This window comes from Episyrphus balteatus, chromosome 2 (assembly GCF_945859705.1).
Source record: "Episyrphus balteatus chromosome 2, idEpiBalt1.1, whole genome shotgun sequence".
Lineage (NCBI taxonomy): Eukaryota > Metazoa > Arthropoda > Insecta > Diptera > Syrphidae > Episyrphus > Episyrphus balteatus.
Window position 1 is genome coordinate 85,838,840 of NC_079135.1, and position 20,071 is coordinate 85,858,910.

At 33.0% G+C, this 20,071-nt stretch overlaps 3 protein-coding genes across 4 annotated transcripts in view; all 3 read right to left on the minus strand.

Moving 5' to 3' along the window:
• Nucleotides 1–242: 242 nt before the first annotated feature.
• LOC129910196 (NIF3-like protein 1) lies at nucleotides 243–1,458 on the minus strand. The gene is made up of 4 exons (XM_055987469.1): nucleotides 1,179–1,458; nucleotides 980–1,114; nucleotides 762–915; nucleotides 243–703 (listed from the first exon to the last, which is right to left on the minus strand). Exons 1-4 carry the CDS (start codon nucleotides 1,382–1,384, stop codon nucleotides 275–277), a joined length of 924 nt encoding a protein of 307 aa, XP_055843444.1. The 5' UTR covers nucleotides 1,385–1,458; the 3' UTR covers nucleotides 243–274.
• Nucleotides 1,459–3,904: 2,446 nt separating this feature from the next.
• Nucleotides 3,905–20,071, minus strand: part of LOC129910993 (ras-responsive element-binding protein 1) — a 79,487-nt gene continuing 63,320 nt past the window's right edge. The window contains exons 1-3 of one of the 2 annotated variants that reach the window (XM_055988619.1): nucleotides 19,112–19,746; nucleotides 13,711–14,596; nucleotides 3,905–9,866 (exon numbers count right to left, since the gene is read on the minus strand). In XM_055988619.1, coding sequence (XP_055844594.1) covers nucleotides 4,977–9,866; nucleotides 13,711–14,577 — 5,757 coding nt within the window. In that variant the 5' untranslated portion in view covers nucleotides 14,578–14,596; nucleotides 19,112–19,746 and the 3' untranslated portion in view covers nucleotides 3,905–4,976. Of the gene's footprint in view, nucleotides 9,867–13,710; nucleotides 14,597–19,111; nucleotides 19,747–20,071 lie in introns of those variants that run through there. The other variant, XM_055988620.1, reaches the window with a different exon arrangement.
• On the minus strand, nucleotides 10,193–13,072 carry LOC129910998 (uncharacterized). Its single transcript, XM_055988631.1, has 2 exons — nucleotides 11,009–13,072; nucleotides 10,193–10,947 (listed from the first exon to the last, which is right to left on the minus strand). The coding sequence occupies exons 1-2, from the start codon at nucleotides 12,491–12,493 to the stop codon at nucleotides 10,525–10,527; spliced, it is 1,908 nt and encodes a 635-aa protein (XP_055844606.1). The 5' UTR covers nucleotides 12,494–13,072; the 3' UTR covers nucleotides 10,193–10,524.

Consider the following 20,071-nt stretch of genomic DNA (forward strand, 5'->3'; position numbering starts at 1 on the left):
TTTTATTTTATGAAGGAAATTAACTGTACCACTTCAATATCGAACAGCATATTTTAAGGAAATCCTAACCCTAAGTGTCAGTCTGTTCACAGTCGATTATTCTTGAATCAAGGATTATTCCATAGAAATATACTTGATAAAAAGATAATCGAGTGTGAACAAACCGGCCATAAAACCACTCGATACTACTTAAGTTTTAATCTAAAAACACCTTAAATCTAATTTATATGAAATAAAATCAATTGAGCTGTAGAAAAAAACTTTATTTCACATTTCAATGTTTTCTTACAAATGTTTCAAGAGGATCCTTATCACATTCCGAAACAATTACTTCACAATTACTCTCTAAAAAGTTACTTAGTTTCGGTTGGAAATGTTTCAGGAAACCTCTTTCCGTGTTGCTGTGATTACATAAAATCACAGTAATATTTCGATGTTGAGCATCCAATAATTCATGATGCGACATTTCTCCTGTAATGTACACATCTGTATTGGATACTTCTTTGAGGAGTGATGCTCCAGAGCCTGCACAACATGCCATATTCTGTATTACAGAGTCTAGAGAATGACTCACACCCATTGCAACATGAACTGGCAGCCCAATGTAATTTTGAATATCTTCAATCACTTCTCGCAATTTATAATTCAAAGAGGAAGGATATGACCATGTTAGACCTGGTCCAGTTTTCGTTTCTGGATTTATCTGAAATTGAAATTCAACAAATATTTAAATTTAATCTGAAACAAAGTTAAGTTCTTACGGTTATTGGTTTAGCGTTATCTGTAAGTTTAAATGCTTTTGATAGCCAGCAATTAAGACTTTCTCCATTTGGAGCGCAGTCCCATGCAGTGTGTGGGGAATAGACAGCGATACCTTTGGCAAGGCACATTGATACTATTTTTGCCTTCCAGTTACTGTTAATAAATCAAAGAATAGAATAATACAAAACTATTTACACTCTGTAAGGGCTGTACTAACTTTTGGGAAATCCTCTTTAGTGGAGCAAATATTGGTGGATGGTAAGAAATTATCAAATCTGCATTCTTATCCACAGCTTCTTCCATGACATTTACAGTCAAATCATTAGTGAGAAATATTGTTTTAATTGCATCTCTGTCAGGATGAAATCATGTGTCATGTAAATAGTGCATTTAATACCTAATAAGAATTAACTCACTTCTGTTGGTAAGGTTCTATGAGAAGACCAACATTATCCCATTTCTCGGCAAATGCAAGTGGTGCAAAATTTTCTAGTTTTTTAATTATATGCTTCAGAGGTTGACCCTTTTTAGACTCAACGTTTTGTTGCTGCATTTTACTTAATTGTCGAAAAGGTAGAACTACAGTTGTAAATAAATTTCTGCTTAATCGAAAATTTATCATTTAAGTGGATTTTTTTGTAGGTAGCCGGTTTTTGTCCAGAACCTCTAAATTTGGAAAATAATAGCAATGACAGCACAGATGACAACTCTGCTAGATAGATGATGTGGTGTTATATGTAAGGTCGAAAGATCGAATTAGTATAGGGTTAGATTTTTGCCAGATGTTTGAGTCTGACAGATGGAGAGAATACTCAAAGGGTCACTAGGGCGTATGTGGAATATTTTTTTTTTCATACAATTTTTTACTATATCGGCCATGTTATTTACTCGCTAAAATCCGAATTTCATAAATCCAAGGATTTAATTTTTTGTTCTTATTATTCACTTAGGCCGTGTGTGAATTACGTTAAATAGTTAAATCCGTGTTAAATTTTTGACACTATTAAGGTGAACAAAATAATTTCAAAAAAAGAATTTATTGTTTAAAATTTTGTCTGCCTTTTTTTCTGCCATGATACTCCTCTTTAATAAAAAAAAAAACAAAACAAAACCATCTGCAAAAAAAAAATAACTCAAATTTAACCAGGTCCCGGAGCCCAATAAATTTTAAACAGCTGAACATTTTTTATTCACCTCAATAGTGTCAAATATTTTACACGAATTTAACTATTTAACGCAATTCACACACGGCCTTAATATAAATTACATATGTGATTATTCAATAAATTTTTTATAATTTGCGTTTATCTTTATTTTTCCTTTTCAAAATACTTTGAAAAAACAGGAGGTGAACACTTTGAAAATGAATTTTACTTCTGGATTTATAAAGTTAAACCTCCAAAGAGCAGTTTAAATTTACATATTTGGATTTAACAAGATTGGATTTAAAAAATTGGATTTAAGAGTTGGATAAAACTAGTGAATATGGATTTGGATTTATTTTTTTGGATTCAAAAAAGTACTTAAATTTTTCCGGAGTAAAATTTTTTGGCCCTTTATTGAATAAAGCAATCTTTTTTCTATTAGACCAAGCAAATTTTGGGAGTAAAGGTATAGTTAGGCAAAATTAAAGTTAGGGGTTAAATAACGTGAATTTTCAAAAAAAAATTTTACATCAAAATTATTTTCTTTTAAATTTTATTTTTAATTCATATTGAAATTATGTAAATGTTTTTAGCAGAAAATCAGATCTAAAAAAAAAATGGTTCTATCGCAGGTACCGTTAGTAATAATTTTCAAACAAAAGAATTTCTCTTCCAAAGGTAGACCTTGCCTAAACTAATACTTGAATTCTTTAAACAAAATCGTTGGAGCCGTTTTCAAGAAAATTAAACTTATCCGAAATTTTTATATGAAAGGTACCGTTAGTTTTGGTCCAAAAAAATTAATTCCAAGAGAGTCTCCAAATAAAGCTACACATACCAAGTTTGATGTCAATCGGCCCATCCGTCTGTCTTATACAGGCAGACGGATGTCATGTCATGTGTGGTTGTTCTCATTTTTTTTTTTGTACGAATGCATAACTTCATATATTGCACCTATATCGCAAGTAAAAATTAAATCCGGGGACTGAAAGGTTTTTGCATGCACTATTAGAAAGCGTCTGTAGTCATATCTGACTGAGCTTGACTTTTTTAAAATTTGCATTGCCCTGTTTCAACTTTATTAAAACCTAAAAAAATATAAACATTCAAAAATGGTGCTTTCATTCATTTTTGTGACTAAAAACATTTGTAAGTTCGAATTTTATAATCCTCTACCTGAAGTTTTTACTGATCTATCAGTATACATTTTTTCAAAAAATTATGGATGATATTACATGGTTTCTATTTCATGCACGATCTTAGTGAATTCACGAAGTAAAATATAAGTGTCAATTGAATATACACTTGACTACTAAATCCAAACAAATATATTTCTTCTTTTCTAATAAGAAAAAAAAAACTCCGAATACTCTTATTGTTTCATTTTTATTATTTCTTTATTTTTCTCATAGTATAATAATTTTTGTTTTCCATATAGAACTATGTAAGTTTTACACACTTAAGATGCTTTGGTTATTGCTGTATGCGTTTTTATATTTTATTTGCCATTAAATAAAAATATTTAAATATATATTTTTTTTAAATTTTCGTTTTTTAATTTATTTATAGTTAACATTCTATTAAAATTTATTGTTTTTTTTGTTTATAATGCATAAAATTTTTAAACACTTGTGTTACTACAATTGTGTATGTCTTTTAAATAAAATCATTTGGCAAATAAAGAACAAAAAAAAAAAATGTTCAAATAATTAAATACAGAAATTATAATCACAATAAATTAACAAAACTGAATTTAAAAATTAAAAACTAATATATAATAATAATAATAAAAGCAAAAGCTTAAATTAATTAAAATAATATTAATTAGTTTTTTGTTGTTTAAATTAAAATAATAAATAGATGATTATTCATCGTTATAGATTTTTTTTTAAATTTATTTATTATAAGTCAGCAAAGTTTGAATGAAAATTATATCAGTATTTATATAAGTCTACAACAAGCCACAAGTTGGTGGTGACGGCTTTTGAAAATTTATGATTTAATCGAAAGCCGTTAGTAAGTCTAAGCATAGATATAGATAATGCACGAGCAGAAGGCATACATTTTATTTTTTTATTTTTGTTAATAAAAGTCTCATTAAAGTTTCATTCTAATCTTACTAAACTAAATCGCAATGATAATTATATTCTAAGAGCCTACTAGAAATTCACATAGTTAATTTATTAAAATTATTATTATTTTATAATTTATATAATATATTTTTGAATGTTTTTTTGTATTTATTATATTAAATTTTCTATCCAACAACATCTATGAAGTTGTTGATCTAATTTTGATTTTGTTTAACGTTTCAGAAATTATATCGAATACGAAATAGTTTTGGTTACACCAGTGTTTTACAAATTTTTTTTTTTATTTTTATTTTTTTAATTTAGTTTTTTTTTTTTTTTGAATCTAAATAAATATACTTTCCAAAAGGATATCTTATTTTAATGTCCTTATATATCTAAAATCTTAAATCTACAAAAACCAAGTAAGGTATATAGTTTATATAAGTATGTATGTCTCTTGTCTTTGATTTGCTTTGGTATAGCTCAACAGTACTAAATTATTAAACTCTTTGACCAAATTTATTATTTTGTTTAATATGAGTCAGGTTTAAATAATAATTAATTTACAACTTAAAACTAAAGATATATTTGGCGTTAAAAGCCGAAATTAATGTACTTCTAGATTTATACATTTTTGTTTTAAATTTATGTATTTTGTTACTTATTCTGTTTTTATAAGCAATTGACTAGAGAGGGAATTCGAATTCGACTTGAGACTGAAACAAGATATTTCGACATTAAAAATTGTTAATGTCATAATATGACTAGGTTCATCACAACATAACGACTTTAAAGCTTCTGACTGATTCAGTTGAACAATTAGAAGCCATAAAATAGAAAACATTGAACCGGGTCATTTAGACAAAAAATATTTATAATCAACGAAAATCTTGAATCCTTTTAAGTTAAAAACGCTTTTAAATATTTTTTTAAAAAATAATAAGAGAGACATAAGGAATGACAGACTTAATATATATAATGAGCCTACAAAAGAATTCTACTTTTCAACACCAAGAAATTTAGCAGCTTCATCAGCTGACGATAGCAATTTATTAAGAATGCCTTGATCGCTGATTCCCAGCAAATTACCAATAAGATCGGACTGGTTGTTGTGCTCTTCGATGTTCTCTTTGTGCTCACCCGACATTCGATTATTGCGCCATTCGCTGTTGACCTTTGAGAAAAGTTCTTGGATTTTGTGAGAACGTAAGGCATTGGCAAGCATAACACTAGATGGTGGTTGTTCATCATCAGACACATCAGATCCACTGTTGCCGGCATTGGCGTTGCCATTGCTAGAATGACTGCCACCGCTGTGTTTTTTCATGTGTCGCAACATGCTGTGCTTTAGGGTGAATTTTCGTAGACAAATATCGCATTGGAATGGTCTCTCCCCAGAATGTGTTCGCATGTGACGACGTAAATCTTCAGTGGACCAAAAACGACGCATACAGAAGGCACAAATTACCTTGCGATTAGTGTAATCTGGATACTTGCCTCGACTTTCGTCGCGTTTTTCATCATCTTCAGTGGATTGGACTTGACTGTTTATATCGGCTTCATTGTCAATCGCACCTTTCGACAGAAGTAGGGAAAATTCTTGAGCATGATGGATTTTAATGTGATCGAGGCATTGGAATCGCTCCGCAAACGAACTATCACACAGATGGCACTTGAATGGCAACTCTGAAGATGAAATCACTGGAGACGAGGAAATCATTTGAGAGGACGGAATAGTTTCAAGTTTAGACGAAGCGACATTATTAGAGATTGTGGGTGTTGGAGCAATATTCGTTGTCAGCTCTTGATTTCCTTCGACTGGTTTTTGTTGAACCGGTTGGATTTTTTCCATTTCTTTAAGTTCTTCTAACCTTTTTTGTTGTTTTTGTTGAAGAAGCAGTTGCTGTTGTTGTAGTTCTATTTCTTCAACAGATTTGGGCACTGGCAAAGGTTCATTAACATCCTCAATAGGAACATACAATGACACAGCTGATTCAACGTTTCCATGTTTTCGTAACAAATGACGATCACAATTGCTTTTGGTTGTGAAGAGCAGCGGGCAATGTGAACATTTAAATGGTTTTTGGCCGGTATGAGTGAGAATGTGCCTCCTTAAAGAACTGGACCATGGGAACATTCGCTGGCAATATGGACAGGAAACACGATTAGGTGCTGAACTGTAAGCAGATTTTTTCTTTGGTTCTTGTGAGCTGACCATGTCTTCAGGACCAGAGTTGTTACTTTCCGATGCACTTCCCGATGCCACAAGTCCTTCTTCATCACTTTGTTCCATTTGATTGACAACGTCACTGGGTCGGAAATAGGTGTTAAAAGACATAGAATTAGTTGCGTTATCAACTAACTTTGAAACTGATACCAAGTCATTTGACTCATCTTTAAATGGTGAGCTGGCGACTTCTTTCAAAAACTTGCCCACAGATTCGGCTTGAGCAATCATATTTTTCGACAATTTGAGGCCAAAATCTTTACCAACCGTTCGATCACGATCTTCATCGTTATTGTATGAACTCTTAGTGGTTCCAGCTTTCATTGCTTGCTCGAGAATAGATTCAGCGACTTTTTTTGCAGCTTCATTAGGGGTTTGCTCGGGAAAGTCTTGAAATTTGGTCAAATTTTCTGGCTTTCTATCTTCACATTCTTCTTCTTCCTCGTCTTCTTCTTCATCTTCTTGCTCATCGTCATCTTCGTCGATAACTAGTTTAGGATCATCATCTTCAGTGCTGCCATTGTTGGTATTCGACGATGCACTGAGTGATTGACGGAGACTGCTTATAGCTGATGTTGGATTCTGGGCAAGTACACTGTTGGAACCTTGAGATAAGGCCTGTTGCAGAATATCAGTTTCCTTGCGGGTTTTTAGTTGTTGGGCAAGTATCGCATATTTAACTTGATCGGAAATGGCACTCAAGGGATTTGTCATCATGCCACTATTGCTTATTGGATGGGGCGTTTCCAAAGGGGAGTGAGCTGACTGCAAGTGAGAGTGTATAGAGGAACTATTAGCACGACCACGCATAATATGATGACCACTGCGTTGTCGTTGTGCCCAGTATTGCGGATGTTGTTGTTTGATATGACGTTCCATATTGGAACGCAGAGTGAATCGTGCCGAACAATGTTCACATGCAAAAGGACGTTCAGTACGGTAACGTCTTTGTTTTTGTTTCGGCATGAGAACTCCATTTTTGATAACCATTTTAACTGGACCAGAATTGGGCAAAGATGATGGAAGCATTCCCGAAGGATGATTTCCACTCATCAAGTGCTGATGACTTCTTGGCAAAACTGGCATTTGCGATAGAGATGGTGTTGGATTCCGTGGCAATGGCTGACTCTGAGCTGGCACTGGAGATTGAGCTTGGGTGTTAATTTGTTTTATTGACGAATTGAGCTCTTCTTGAGCGGGCTTTGGCTGTGAACTTTGTTGATTTGGTTTTTCGCCACGTGCAATCGGGCTATCAACAGGTGTTCCAGTGAAGAGAGGATTCACCATGGGACCAAATTTATTCAAATCACTGATGTTGTTTGAAAGAAAGGAGTTTTGTAGGAAAAAAGGATTAAGTGCCGGCTGGAACACCAAGTTATTGTACAGCTGAGATAGTTGGAAATAATGTGCAGGATCCATTTTTGGCATTGCTTCGTTGAGAAGTCTTTGCTGAGCCAGCAAGAGCTGTTGGTTTTTCTCAAGAAGTCGCATATCGATATTCGGTTCACCGGCTTGTGGACGAATTGGATTTAAATGTGACGCTGGTAATGGAGGAGATTGAGGTCGTTTCTCTTCGATTTTCTCGGCTTTAACAGATTTTTTGCTTAAATCCAATGCATCCATACTAAGATCAATTGGTCTAGCGAGATCTTTTTCTTGTTGGGGTATAATAATTGGCTCATGATCTTTCTCTAAGTCATCAGGTTGATTGAATGATGGTTTATCAATCAATTTCTCAAGACTCTTTACTTGAATTTTCATTGGCTTTGATTCGGCTTGAAGCATTTCCTTCAAATGAGAAACCGGAGTTGATCGATCTTTGGGTGGATGGAGTTGCTCCATCTCGTCCTGATCGAATTCAGGCGATGAGAACATGTGCAACTTTTTCATGGCATCATCACAATTTGAGTCTTCGGATGGATGATAGATAATGGCACGTTTTACTTCGTCACGTGTTGTTTTTGCATGACGATTTCGCAAATGTCTTTCACAATTGGCCTTTGTTGTGAATGCATAATTACAAATGGCACATTCATAAGGTCTATCGCCGTTGTGTGTGCGCATGTGACGAACAAGAGCTGCTTTGTCATGAATAGAGTATGTACACATATTGCATCGGTAAGGTCCTGCACCAGCAGCACTAAGATGTATTCGATTGTGACCTTTGAGTGCGCGCAAGTTGGGAAAGACCGCGGTACAGAGTTTACATGGAAATTCTCCACGAAGTTTCATCTTACGAAATTCTGAGGTGAATGCATCTTGAGCTTCTTCTTCGCCGTTTTCTGCACCATAATTACTGATTGGTGCATTAACAGAATTTTCAAAATTACGCAGAAAATTGCTTGTTGATGATGACGAAGTTATATTGAGGATCGATTGAATGTCAGCAAGCTCTTTAGTGTCCTGGAATTGTTCCAACTGGGAGTTCTTAACTGGTGTCTTTTCAAGCTCAGAGGACTTCACATCGGACAAAGATGGTGAGGATACTGACAAACTGGTCATGCTTTGTGCGGTTGATTTGTTTGTTAAGTATAACCGATTGAAGAATTCCTCACGCCGATTATCATCATCATCGGCATTTCCAGAGCTTTCACTGTAAGCTCTTTGCTTTCGGTTGGGAAAGTCAACAAATAGATTCAAACCTGATGTCGAACAGTCTTTCTCATGAATTTCAACTGAACTGGCACAGGGAAATGCTCGGTAACATTTCGAGCACTCGAATTTTTGACCTCCAACTGGCGCCCGAACACTCTGTTCGCATAGAGACTTTGCAATCAATGGGAATTTCTCACTCGAGAAGTCAACAAATGTCAAATCCTTAAAACCTTGGGTAATTTTAAGTTTACTCGTGCACGGATGTACGTTAAGTTGTTTGTGAGTTTTAAAAACAACATCACAATGACGACATTTAGCTGGAATATCAGAATGATCGCTATCCATATGATCTCCCAATGCAAGCATCCCAACGAAATCATCACGATTACACACGGGGCAGAAAAGCTTTTGTTGTTGTTGTTGCTTAACATCTTCGATGTCACTTGGTACTTCAGTTACACTCTTCTCAGGGATAGCATGAATATTATCGATGATATTGTTATTGTTAATGGTCGTCTTCACGCGTCGTTTCATAATGGACAAGTCTTCTAAGCTGTCGGTGCTCTTGCGTTTGAAATTGCTTATATTTTTGTTGTTGATATTGCTGTTATTGTTGTTATTGGAACTTTGGCTGATGCCACTCGATGAATCTGTTGAGCAACCACCATCACTGTCATAGCTTTCGCCACCACAACCATCTCCTTCACCCGCTAATGTGTCGCCATTGCTATTGCAAACACCACCACCACCATTGCTAGTGTTTGTCGTCGTTGTCGTGGACGTTTTTGATGTTAAAGCTGAACTTACGGTGGCTGATGTTTGAGCTGCTGACGATTGATTAGTTGATGGTACACTCGGTAATAAGCTTGAATTGCTGCTACCATTTGCACCTTTTGTACCATTTGAATTGCGATGATAGTGTTGTTGGTGTTGTTTGTGGGTTCGCATGTGACGATGCATATTGCCATTTGTAGTGAATGTCAATTGGCAATATTTGCAGTTAAAGGGTCGCTCACCAGTGTGCACCAATACGTGGCGATCTAATGAAGAGGCAGATGATAGAACCTATCAGAGAATAGGAAGAAAATTGTAGAGAAACGTTAGATATTTAAAGATATGTAAAGTCTATGTTTATTTTTTTGGGATGTTTTACTAAAAATCAATTAAATTTGAAAACATTGATGGTAACTCGCAATCAGAAGTCAGCAAAAAAAAAAAAAAAGTACCAGAAAAGTGCAAGTGGCTCCTGAAGCATTCAGCATTCACTGTTTTGTGCTGTGGGTTTTACAACTGCTTCCCGCTCTGAGTCTTTTTCCATTAGACTTGGAAAAAATTACCGGTCTTCAAAATTTGAAAACCCAAAGGATAAACCAAAAGCATTACCGTAAAACCGGGTGACTTTGGCACGTTTTCAAATTCAAATGTGAATAACTTTTGCAATAATTTTTTTTTTTAAATGAAGATTTCAACCAATTTACCTACTTCGCTCATTCTATAGGTATGATTAATCTTGAAGAAATCTGTCCGACAGTTCTATAGATATTTGCCAAAATATGGGTGGCCAAAGTCACCCTCCATTCCGGGTGACTTTGGCCGGTAGGACGTTTGCTATATTTGCAGTTCAACTACAAGTACCACGTCAGTCTAACCCACCCCAAATGAAAGACCAGATTTTTTAAAACATGTGGGTTTTTATTTGATTAAAAAAAACAAAACCTTAAAATTAGCATAAATTTTGATATCCTTCAAATGATATGGAAAAAAATAGTCTCTCTCTGCGGTCAACCGTTGGAACAGGAAGTTTCTTCTCCAGATCACTTTTGGTGACTTGTGCAACGTCTTTTTTTTCTGGGTATATGAAGCTGTACCCAGCACCTCTTCGCAGGAATGACACTGTAACCTCATCGTTATCAACATTTAAGATGCAGCCGACGTAAAATGTTAATTTTTTCTTAACTGGAAACTTGACCAGAAAATAGTCACCAGCCTTTATGGACGATTCTTCGCTGGCCATCATATCTTCGTCAATCATAATTTGTTGCTCTTGCCAAGAAGCGAGGTTAACACTGTCCGAGTCATCCAAAGACAAAGACTGGAGCGAGTTTAGAGTGGTATTGATGGTTGAGGAGTCTGATGAAACGATGACCTGTTAACATACAAACCTAGTTAATTTATTTCATCAATAAAATAATGAAATATAATCTTGCCTTGCGGCGTCTTGGCTTCCGTCTGTGACTTATTTTTGAGGGGCCGGGCTGATCCGTGGACATTTCTTCAGTGACATCATCGGGTGCATCTACATTGGGAGAATGTGTTAAAACGCTCGACGATAATGTGAAGTCCGCCATAGTGACACTAGCACCTGGTTCAGTGTTAACTTTTTTCTTTCTTGGCTTCCTGGTTGAGGTATCCGGGGTCCGAAGGCTCTTCATATAGTCCAATACTGAATCGCTAAGGTTCATCATGTTGCTGGTAGTATTATTTGTTCTTGATTCAGTTTTGTCGAGTTTACTTAAAACTTGTTGCCTATCGCATGGATAAATTCCAGTTGCCCGGAAGCCAGATATCAAATTTTCTCTTGCCTTGTCGTTCTCATGTAACCTGTCCCAGACTTTTTTTAGAAGCCTAGGAAACACATCTTTCGGCACTGTTTTGTTTTTCGAGTTAGCAATCTTATACTCTGTTAAAGTCTTCCTCCATAATGTTTTAAGAGGTCGAAAGAATGCTACGTCTAGTGGTTGAGCAATATGAGTGCAATTGGGGGGAAGGCAAATAAATTTGATATTATTTTCTTCAGCTAGTTTGATAACATCTTCTGAAAAATGGCTCGAAAGATTGTCACCAATGATTGCCTTTGGACCAGTTAACCTCCGGGCGTAAGGGAGGTAGATAGTTTGAAACCAATCGGAAAATACCCTGTTATCAAACCAACCATGAGATGTAGCATTATATCGAGAGCCAGGTGGACCACCCTCCATCCAGTTCTTGTAAACATTTTTGGCTTTATAAACAACGTAAACAGGCAACAACTGTCCTGTTGCTGTGCCACAAAACATGAGAGAAACTGAGCTTTTAGAATGGGCCATAACTTGTTCTGGATACTTAACGCCTCTGGAGAAAATGGCTTTCTTGGATCCTGGATCGTCTGTAAAATTGGTTTCGTCATAGTTGCTGATGTTTTCAGGTGGTATACCTTCCAAACTGTTTTCCAAGTTGTTGAAGTAGCTAGACATTGTTGAGACTGATATGGCTGCCCTTGCTGGAGTAATATTTTGGCACATTCGAGAAGTTATTTGGTCTTTGTGCCTTTCCAGAAATGAATGTGCCCAATCCTTCCCTGGGAAATTGTTATTAAACTTGGAAACACGTTTGCCCTTTCTGTCGAGAAACCTCTTGGTGATGTGGCGAAGATCGAGGGTTGAAAGTGGAAATCCCCAGTTACTCGTTGTTAGAAGCATTTTTACGATGCAGGCTTCTTCGTCTTCCAAAAGAGCGGTTGGCCCACCAACAGATTTTGTGTGAAGCTTCTTAATTTTGTTTTGGAGCGTGGATCTTGAGATGTTGAACTCTTTTGCGGCCTTGTTTAATGACATTTTCCCTTCTCGAACTTGTAATAAAGCATCTTCCAATGTTTCAGGGGTATAGTTTTTGTAAGGCTTTTCGAACCCCGTCCTTTTGTATGTGTTCGGCATCTTAATTCTTCTCTAAAATGTTCATATAAGTTTATGAACTTCCTTTTATATGTGTATGCTGGTGGTTGTTATAGCAAGCATCAGGATGGTGATTACATTTAAATTATGTATTGGTGCTGCCAAACATTGCATATGTGTATTACATTATAACTACAATTTAGTGCTGCCAAATGTTGATATGCATGATCTGATAACCTTCTTATTATATTGCCAAATATAAGTTTTGTCAATATATAATAATATATAAAAACAAAGTCTAGTGCAAAAATTAAGAGGGTGACTTTGGCCACCCGGCCAAAGTCACCCGATATGCCGGCCAAAGTCACCCTACCATATGGCATTTTTTATATAAAAATTAAAATTAATTTTTGTGAAATAGTTACAAGAGTAGAATGAAAGAAATTCAACTTGCAAAGCAATACACATAACGGAGTTAAAGTCATTTGGCAATCCTATTTCTGCAATATGTTCAACCCATCCAACATTTTCAGGTATTTTTTTTTTTAGCATTTTGAAGAAAACTAAATTTTAATATAAATTAATTTCTAATTTTAATTAAATAAAGCTAGTATGATCACTTTTAAATTCATCAAATTATACGAATTTACAAAGAAACTTGGAAAAAATCAGACAAATCCTTCATATATTAACAATTTTTTAAAAAAGTGTCCATGTCAAAATCAAAGTCACCCGCCAGGCCAAAATCACCCGGTTTTACGGTATTAATTTATGAAATAAAGCGTTCCACTCTGAAAACATTCTGAGACATGTTGCCTGAATTTGAACCCAGTCCATAGCTCGATTTTTAAAGATAATTCTTTTTAGAAATTCTATGTTTTTTTTATTCGGAAATTAAAAAACAAATTATTCAAAAGTTCTTTACTCAGGGACAATAGAAGATTTAAAAAAATTAAAAAAAAAAATTAGACTTGGAAAAAATTACCGATTTAAGATCTTAAAAAACCGTAAGGATGAACAAAAAGTATAAATTATTATTTTTTAACATATAAAACATTCCACTTTAGCACCCGAAATTATTAAATTAAAAAAAGGTTATAAAATCTTAGCATAAAAAATGTTTTCAAATAGGTAGGTATTTGTGTCACTTTCTTATAGCCACACCTCATCTAAATAGGTACTAGGTAGCAGTTATATTTGGTAGAGGTACCTTTAAAAAAAAATATGTATTCAATAAAAAAAAAAAAAATAATACTAACCTTGGAGCATATGCGGCAAGTGAAATTTTCGGTATCACCAGATGAATAATTATGACATCGAATGTGATTGGTGAATTCATGTGGTGTCGCCGATACAACTTCACAAATTGGGCAAAGGTACTTCATATCATCACGTTCACCCATACCCGACTCGGGGCTCGATATTGCCGACGCAATATTACTTGCAGATGGTGAAGCCGATGATGATGATGTTGGCGATGATGATGATGTGGATGATGTTGCCGATGAACCTGATGTATTTAAATTTTGACTTATGCTAGCATCCACAAACCCAGATTCGTTGTTTGTTGTTGTTGTCAGATTTGCTGAAGCTGTAGTTGTTGATTTTATTGATGAATCATTATTCGATGTTTTTGATGATTTTAAATTGATCACAGTGTCAGTAGCAGGTATAGCATTATTTTGGTTATTGCTATTATTACTGTTGCTGCTGCTGTTGCTAAATCGAAATTTCTTTCGCAATGAATGTGGACTGTCGGTGCATTCCATGAGGACAGTGCGTTTATCACGTCCAGAATTTGTAGTCCGCCGACGATGGTGATAGTGATGTTGACTGTGTGACCTTCTTTGTTGATGATCTCTATCTCTATCATCGGCTGACTCGTCGGCATCGGATTCATAGCGATACTTTGTATTGGCATCTGATAAAATGGCATCTTTAATTTGTGTTGTTGTTGGCAATGTTGTGCTACTGCTATGATCTATTGTATCTGTGGAGATTTTTGAATTTGAACGTCCCAAATCCATAGGCTCAACAGATGAATCTGATGTGGTTGATTGGCGTCGATGATCCATTTTTCGCAGTGAAATATCAGTGATTTCTTTTTTAATCGATGTTTTCAACATTTTGTACAAAGGTTTAAGTCTGTAAAAAAAAAATAATAATGCAGGTTTAAAAATAAATCTTTGGAATAGAGTTAAGTTCAGTAAAAATGTGTTAAAAATGGATGAGATCTATGGATATTAATTGTATAAAATTGTGTGATTAAATATTTTTTTAGCTTTCATGAAGCGACTTTAGCAGAAACAAAATCTTAACCAAAAGTTCACAAAGAATTGAAAAAATTGAACAAAATATAGTTTGGCTGTTACAGTAGAAACGTCCATTCAAGCAAAGTTCATTGATGAATTTGAAAAATTATTATTATTATACACAAATTAAAGCACGTGCCTGTTGAGGAACTCAATTGTGAAAAATTTCCATCCCTTAACTTGTTTTTTTTTTTATTTTAATTATTGCATTCATAATTTTGTTTACTCCTTTAAATTGATTTTCAAAGATTTAATGTATTGATTTGTATTTGAATCTGATTAACCTGAGGTGGTGATTTAATCATTTTGTCTGTTATTGCTGTTATATGGGCGTATTTATTTGAGAAAAACAAAATAAGAAAAAAAAAATATAAATTGTTGTTCTTGAAAATCTAGCGCATGGCATTAAGAAGTACCTGTGATGAAATAATTACGAGTTCAGAAATTATTTTGAATACAAAAAATGTAAGTATTTTAGAATTAATTTTTTGTTTTAATTTTGATTATTATAGGTACTGACCGTTAATAGTTATAAAAATCATAAAATGTGCCCTCTATTATAAAAGCTAGCGATGTCTCTTTTTGCATTTTTCAAAAGCGACGACCTTAACGTATTTAATTGGGGAAAGAAATGGAGGAGCAAGAAAAATCTTTTTATTACAATTTTGCTTAAAGTTGAAATTGAACAATTTTTTAGCGGGGAGTTGGACCATTTTTAAAATTATGGTCAGAAAATGTACAAAATTGATGTGTTTGACGTGATTTGTGTCATTTTGGCAAATGTGAAGGGTAAAAGGTAAAAGTTTTGGGACTGCACACATTCTTTTTTACTGATTATACAGGCTTATTACAGTTTTTTTTTTTTACTGAAATACCAGAAATTTTTTCAAATTTTTTGCTGTACGTTTTCAAGAATTTGAGTCAATTTTTTTTTTTTGCAATTGTGCAATAACCCAGAAACAATCAACAAGCGTAACTCGTTAGTTGGTTAAAAAAATTAAAGAAATTAATTTTGATTGTGATTTCAACGCATTTTATTAAACTTTACGGAAATCTTTGTCACTGGCGATAAACCTTTTTAAATTGTTATAAAATCCATTTGATTCCATAAATTGAAATTTTGTTCCAATTCAAAGCTTGTGAACTATGAAGCTGAACGAAATTCTTTTTGTTTTAGGTAATGGTATGAAATATATACTTAAATATGTAAGAAAATACTTTTCTGAAGGTTTTAATGGTGCTGTACTCGAATACGATGTAAGAATTTTTCAATTCGACTCCGATTTTAAAATATTACCATTATAAAATGCAAAAAAACGCTATTTTGACTGTTTTTCAAGTACTGCTTTAATGTGTGATAATTTATTTCAACTAAGTTATGAGAATTGAGAACTGTTTTTCTTCTTTCAAAAACCTCTGTTTAAATTTTTTTTCGATATCTCTTTTTTTTTGTGCGGGATATCTTAAGTTTAAGTAGGTAGTAATAAGACTTTTTCTTATTAACTTAAACTTAAGATACGTATCTCGCACAAGAGATATGGGAAAGATTTAAACAGTTTTTCGAAGAAGAAAAACAGTTATTATAAAAATCGGAACAAAATTTGTTCAAAAACAGTCAAAATAACGTTTTTTTTTTTTAATTTTATAACGGTAATGCGAGTATTTAAAAAAATGGAGGCAAATCGAATATTTCTGACTTCGGATTCGAATTCAGAAAAGTATATTTTGGGTATTGTGGCAAATTCAGTTTTGTATGATCTCACTTTCCTTAGTTCTTATGAATGTTTTTTTTTCTATAGAAAATTTTGCTTTATTAAATAAATTGAATATGCAATTTTAAAAAAGTCACATCTCTGAAAATTGAAAATGTTCAGGAAAAAGAAACAAACAAAAAAATCCAAGTAGTGCAGAATGAAAAGAATTTGTTTATGGATTTTAATATTGGGCTCAGTTAGCAATAGAAAATTACAGAAATTTTGAAAGTTTTATGTTATTACATTATACTACAAAAATACAAATATCTTTTTATTATGTTTTTTTCAGATGTTTCTTATTTTATACGAGATTTTTAGAAGTTCACGGAATAATTATATTGAGGTGAGACCTTTTTGAAATCGGAAATTTAATTGTTCGGCTGTGTCCTGTTCTGTTCTACCTTTTTTCTCATGAAACAAACAGAGGTAAGAAATAAAATATACATATTTCGTTGAATTACCGTGTAAAAGCTTATTTTAAAACTTTTTGAATTGATACACCTTTACTGATGCGAACTTATACGTGGAAAGCATTTTTCTCCTATGTTCCAAAAAAAAAAAAAAATATTTGCCGTCGGGATTTTTAATTTTCACAAAATGTGAAAATTTTGACAAGACATTTGGTATCAAAATCATCAATTACCTACCAAGATAATATTAAAAAAGAAAAAAAACAAAGAAAACGTTAAACTATAAACGTTTGAGGTAAAATAAAAATCTATTTTAAAATTATCTAATTCCAGATTCCAAGGATTATAAAATGAACCAATAGATAATTTGTTTTCAAAGTTCCTGCCTTGACTCTTGATAAGTTAGAAGAAGGAAATAAGAGTAAATAGGTAAACGTAGGTATAATAAAATCTATTTTTTTTTTTTGTCTATAAAAAGATGCATAGCTAGGTAACTCCAAAAACTATCTATAACTGTCCAAATTTAGACAATTTAAAACATGAATTCTTTATCAGTATACCTATGTACATTAGGACGTTCGTTATTCAGGTTTTTTTTTTTTCGAAAATCAAGTTCCTAAGTGGAAAAACTGTTTCTAATAATATAAAAATAATGAAAAAAAATCGCCTAATTTTTTCAGATTTTTATTTTTACGCTAGATGGCGCCCCAAGAGGGTTAAAGTTTTTTTTCATTTGAAATAGGTATATGTTGACTTATTAGTACATTTCTTTAGATATAGCCTAAATGTTCAAAAAGGTATAAACCATTTTTCTAATAGTTTAGTCAGGGCGTGTATGTCTTTTTGGGGTTATCCAGGTATCTTTTCTTTAGATCAAAATTATTTAAGAAACTCCACAGCGATAAATTGCGCTATATCATAGTGAATTTGATATCTCTATCATCTACATTTTAGCAAAACAAAAAGTTTACGCAAGTAGGTAGTATTTCAAAACCTTAGAAACATAACTGATTTAAAAAATAAATATCTATAAAAGACTTCTGTAATTGTAATGCCTACTTATAATCTATATTTTTCAAAATTTTGTTACATTGAAACATCCCAGGTAATAAAAACTGTTTTACTAAACATTTGAGCACCCATTTTTGCACTTATCAAATTTGTATCAAACACAACTGATATGAATGTTGGTAAGTAGCTTCATAAATTATTTGATAAAATCACTAATTTTGTAGGCTTAAATAACCTAAATAAATATTTTTTTCTTATTTGTAATATAACAATTTATCACAGCATTTAGGAACTTGTGGTCAAATAATATACCACAATGCAAAACCTTTTTTATTTTTCACATAATTCACCACAGTTCTACATGCGCAGAAAAGTTGACCTATTATTACATTGACTATTTTTTTTTTCTTTTTTTTTTTATTGTTTTATGATTTATCACAAAAGAAAAAAAAAAAGAACTAACTTAAGAAGAATTAACGGTACATATATACATTTCATCATCGATTTACAATAGTTTGTCATTTTTATTTTTATTTAAAGAGGCACCAATAGAAATAATAAGTTGTGATAACTTTTATCACACAAGAAAAGTCTTTAAACCAATGAGAAACTTCCGCACTTGTATCTAATACATTTATAGCCTTATGAAGGTAGATAGATATCCTATCCCTATATCAATCTAAAAGATTACGTGGTCATTTGAAATAACATCCTTTTGAATTTTGTTCGATTTTTTTTTTTTTTCAGTGAAAACGGAAATGACAATCACTAAATTTTTCTCACTTAAAATTTTTTTGAAAATATAATTTTTTTTATTGAAATTGTTCATCAATTTTTGTTTTCAAAAATGTTACATTATTTTACGCACATTAATCCATAAGTTATCCAACAGATAAAACTAAAAGTTCAAATGGGTGGGTCTTTATTTTGTTTTAAACTCTTTTCAAGTTGATAAACAATTTAATTGTTAATTTAATATAGCTTTTAACGGCATTTAGTCCAAACAAAAAATTGACGTTTCGTTGTTATATTTTTGATTTGTCTTGAGAATGCGGATAAAAAAGAAATTATTCCAATTTTTTGTTTCCTGTTCCGCTTAACACTTTTTTTTCAATCACATAAAAGAAGAAGGTAAAAAGCAGACAATATGATTTTATCCAATTTGATTATTACCTTATTGTTTTTTTTTTTTATTTCTTATTTAATTAATTTATTCACAACTTTCTGTTATAGTTTTTTTTATATATTTCCGTGTCATATCGCGCAATTTTTCATAAGATAAATTTTCTCTTCTTTATTATTTTTGAAGACGAGAAAATAATTGCGACCGAACAGCACCAACGCACGAAGTGATTTAATTCAAATTAATAAAAAAAAAAAGTACCATCCGGTCAAGCACCAAAACAACTGTTATAAAATAAGATTCTCTTTTTCTTTGCTTCCGTTTCCGTTTTCTTGGTTTGGGTTTTTTTTTTGTGTGTTTTATTTTCTTCTTTCTTTTGTTTTAACCGTGCGTCATCACATAACCATCAACCCCGTTCGACAGATGAAATTCAACTGATGTGATAGACCATCGCACGTCAACTATTTAAATGAAAACATTTCCCCTCTAAAATAATCATACAGAAGAAGAGAATATACAACTAAAAAAAAAAAATACAAAAAAGATACACACAAGAAGAACATCACAAGGGTGGCACACTGCTGGGCCTGACAAACTGGCACAATAACGAAACGATGGATGACTCTTTTTACGACGACGACGACGACGAAGAAGATGAGATTGTAGATTTTTTTTTGGATTCACTCTAGAAAAAACAATACTCACACACTATAAGAGAAAAATCGAAGAACGGCAATGAGAAATATACACGAACTCAAAAGAACTCTTCTCAAATGCTGTACTCTGTGTGTGGATGTGGTGGCTGAGGTGAACCCAATCCGATATAGATAAACCAAGCCAACAACTACATAGCGAACCATAAATGAATCTACACGAGAACGATAATGGTGATGATGGTGAACGAAAATGGGCGAAGTGAATGCGGCGACAACGAATCGGATGAATTTACAACAAATACAATACACAGTTGTGCACACAGAGAGAGTATGTTAGTATTGGTATTATCTGTA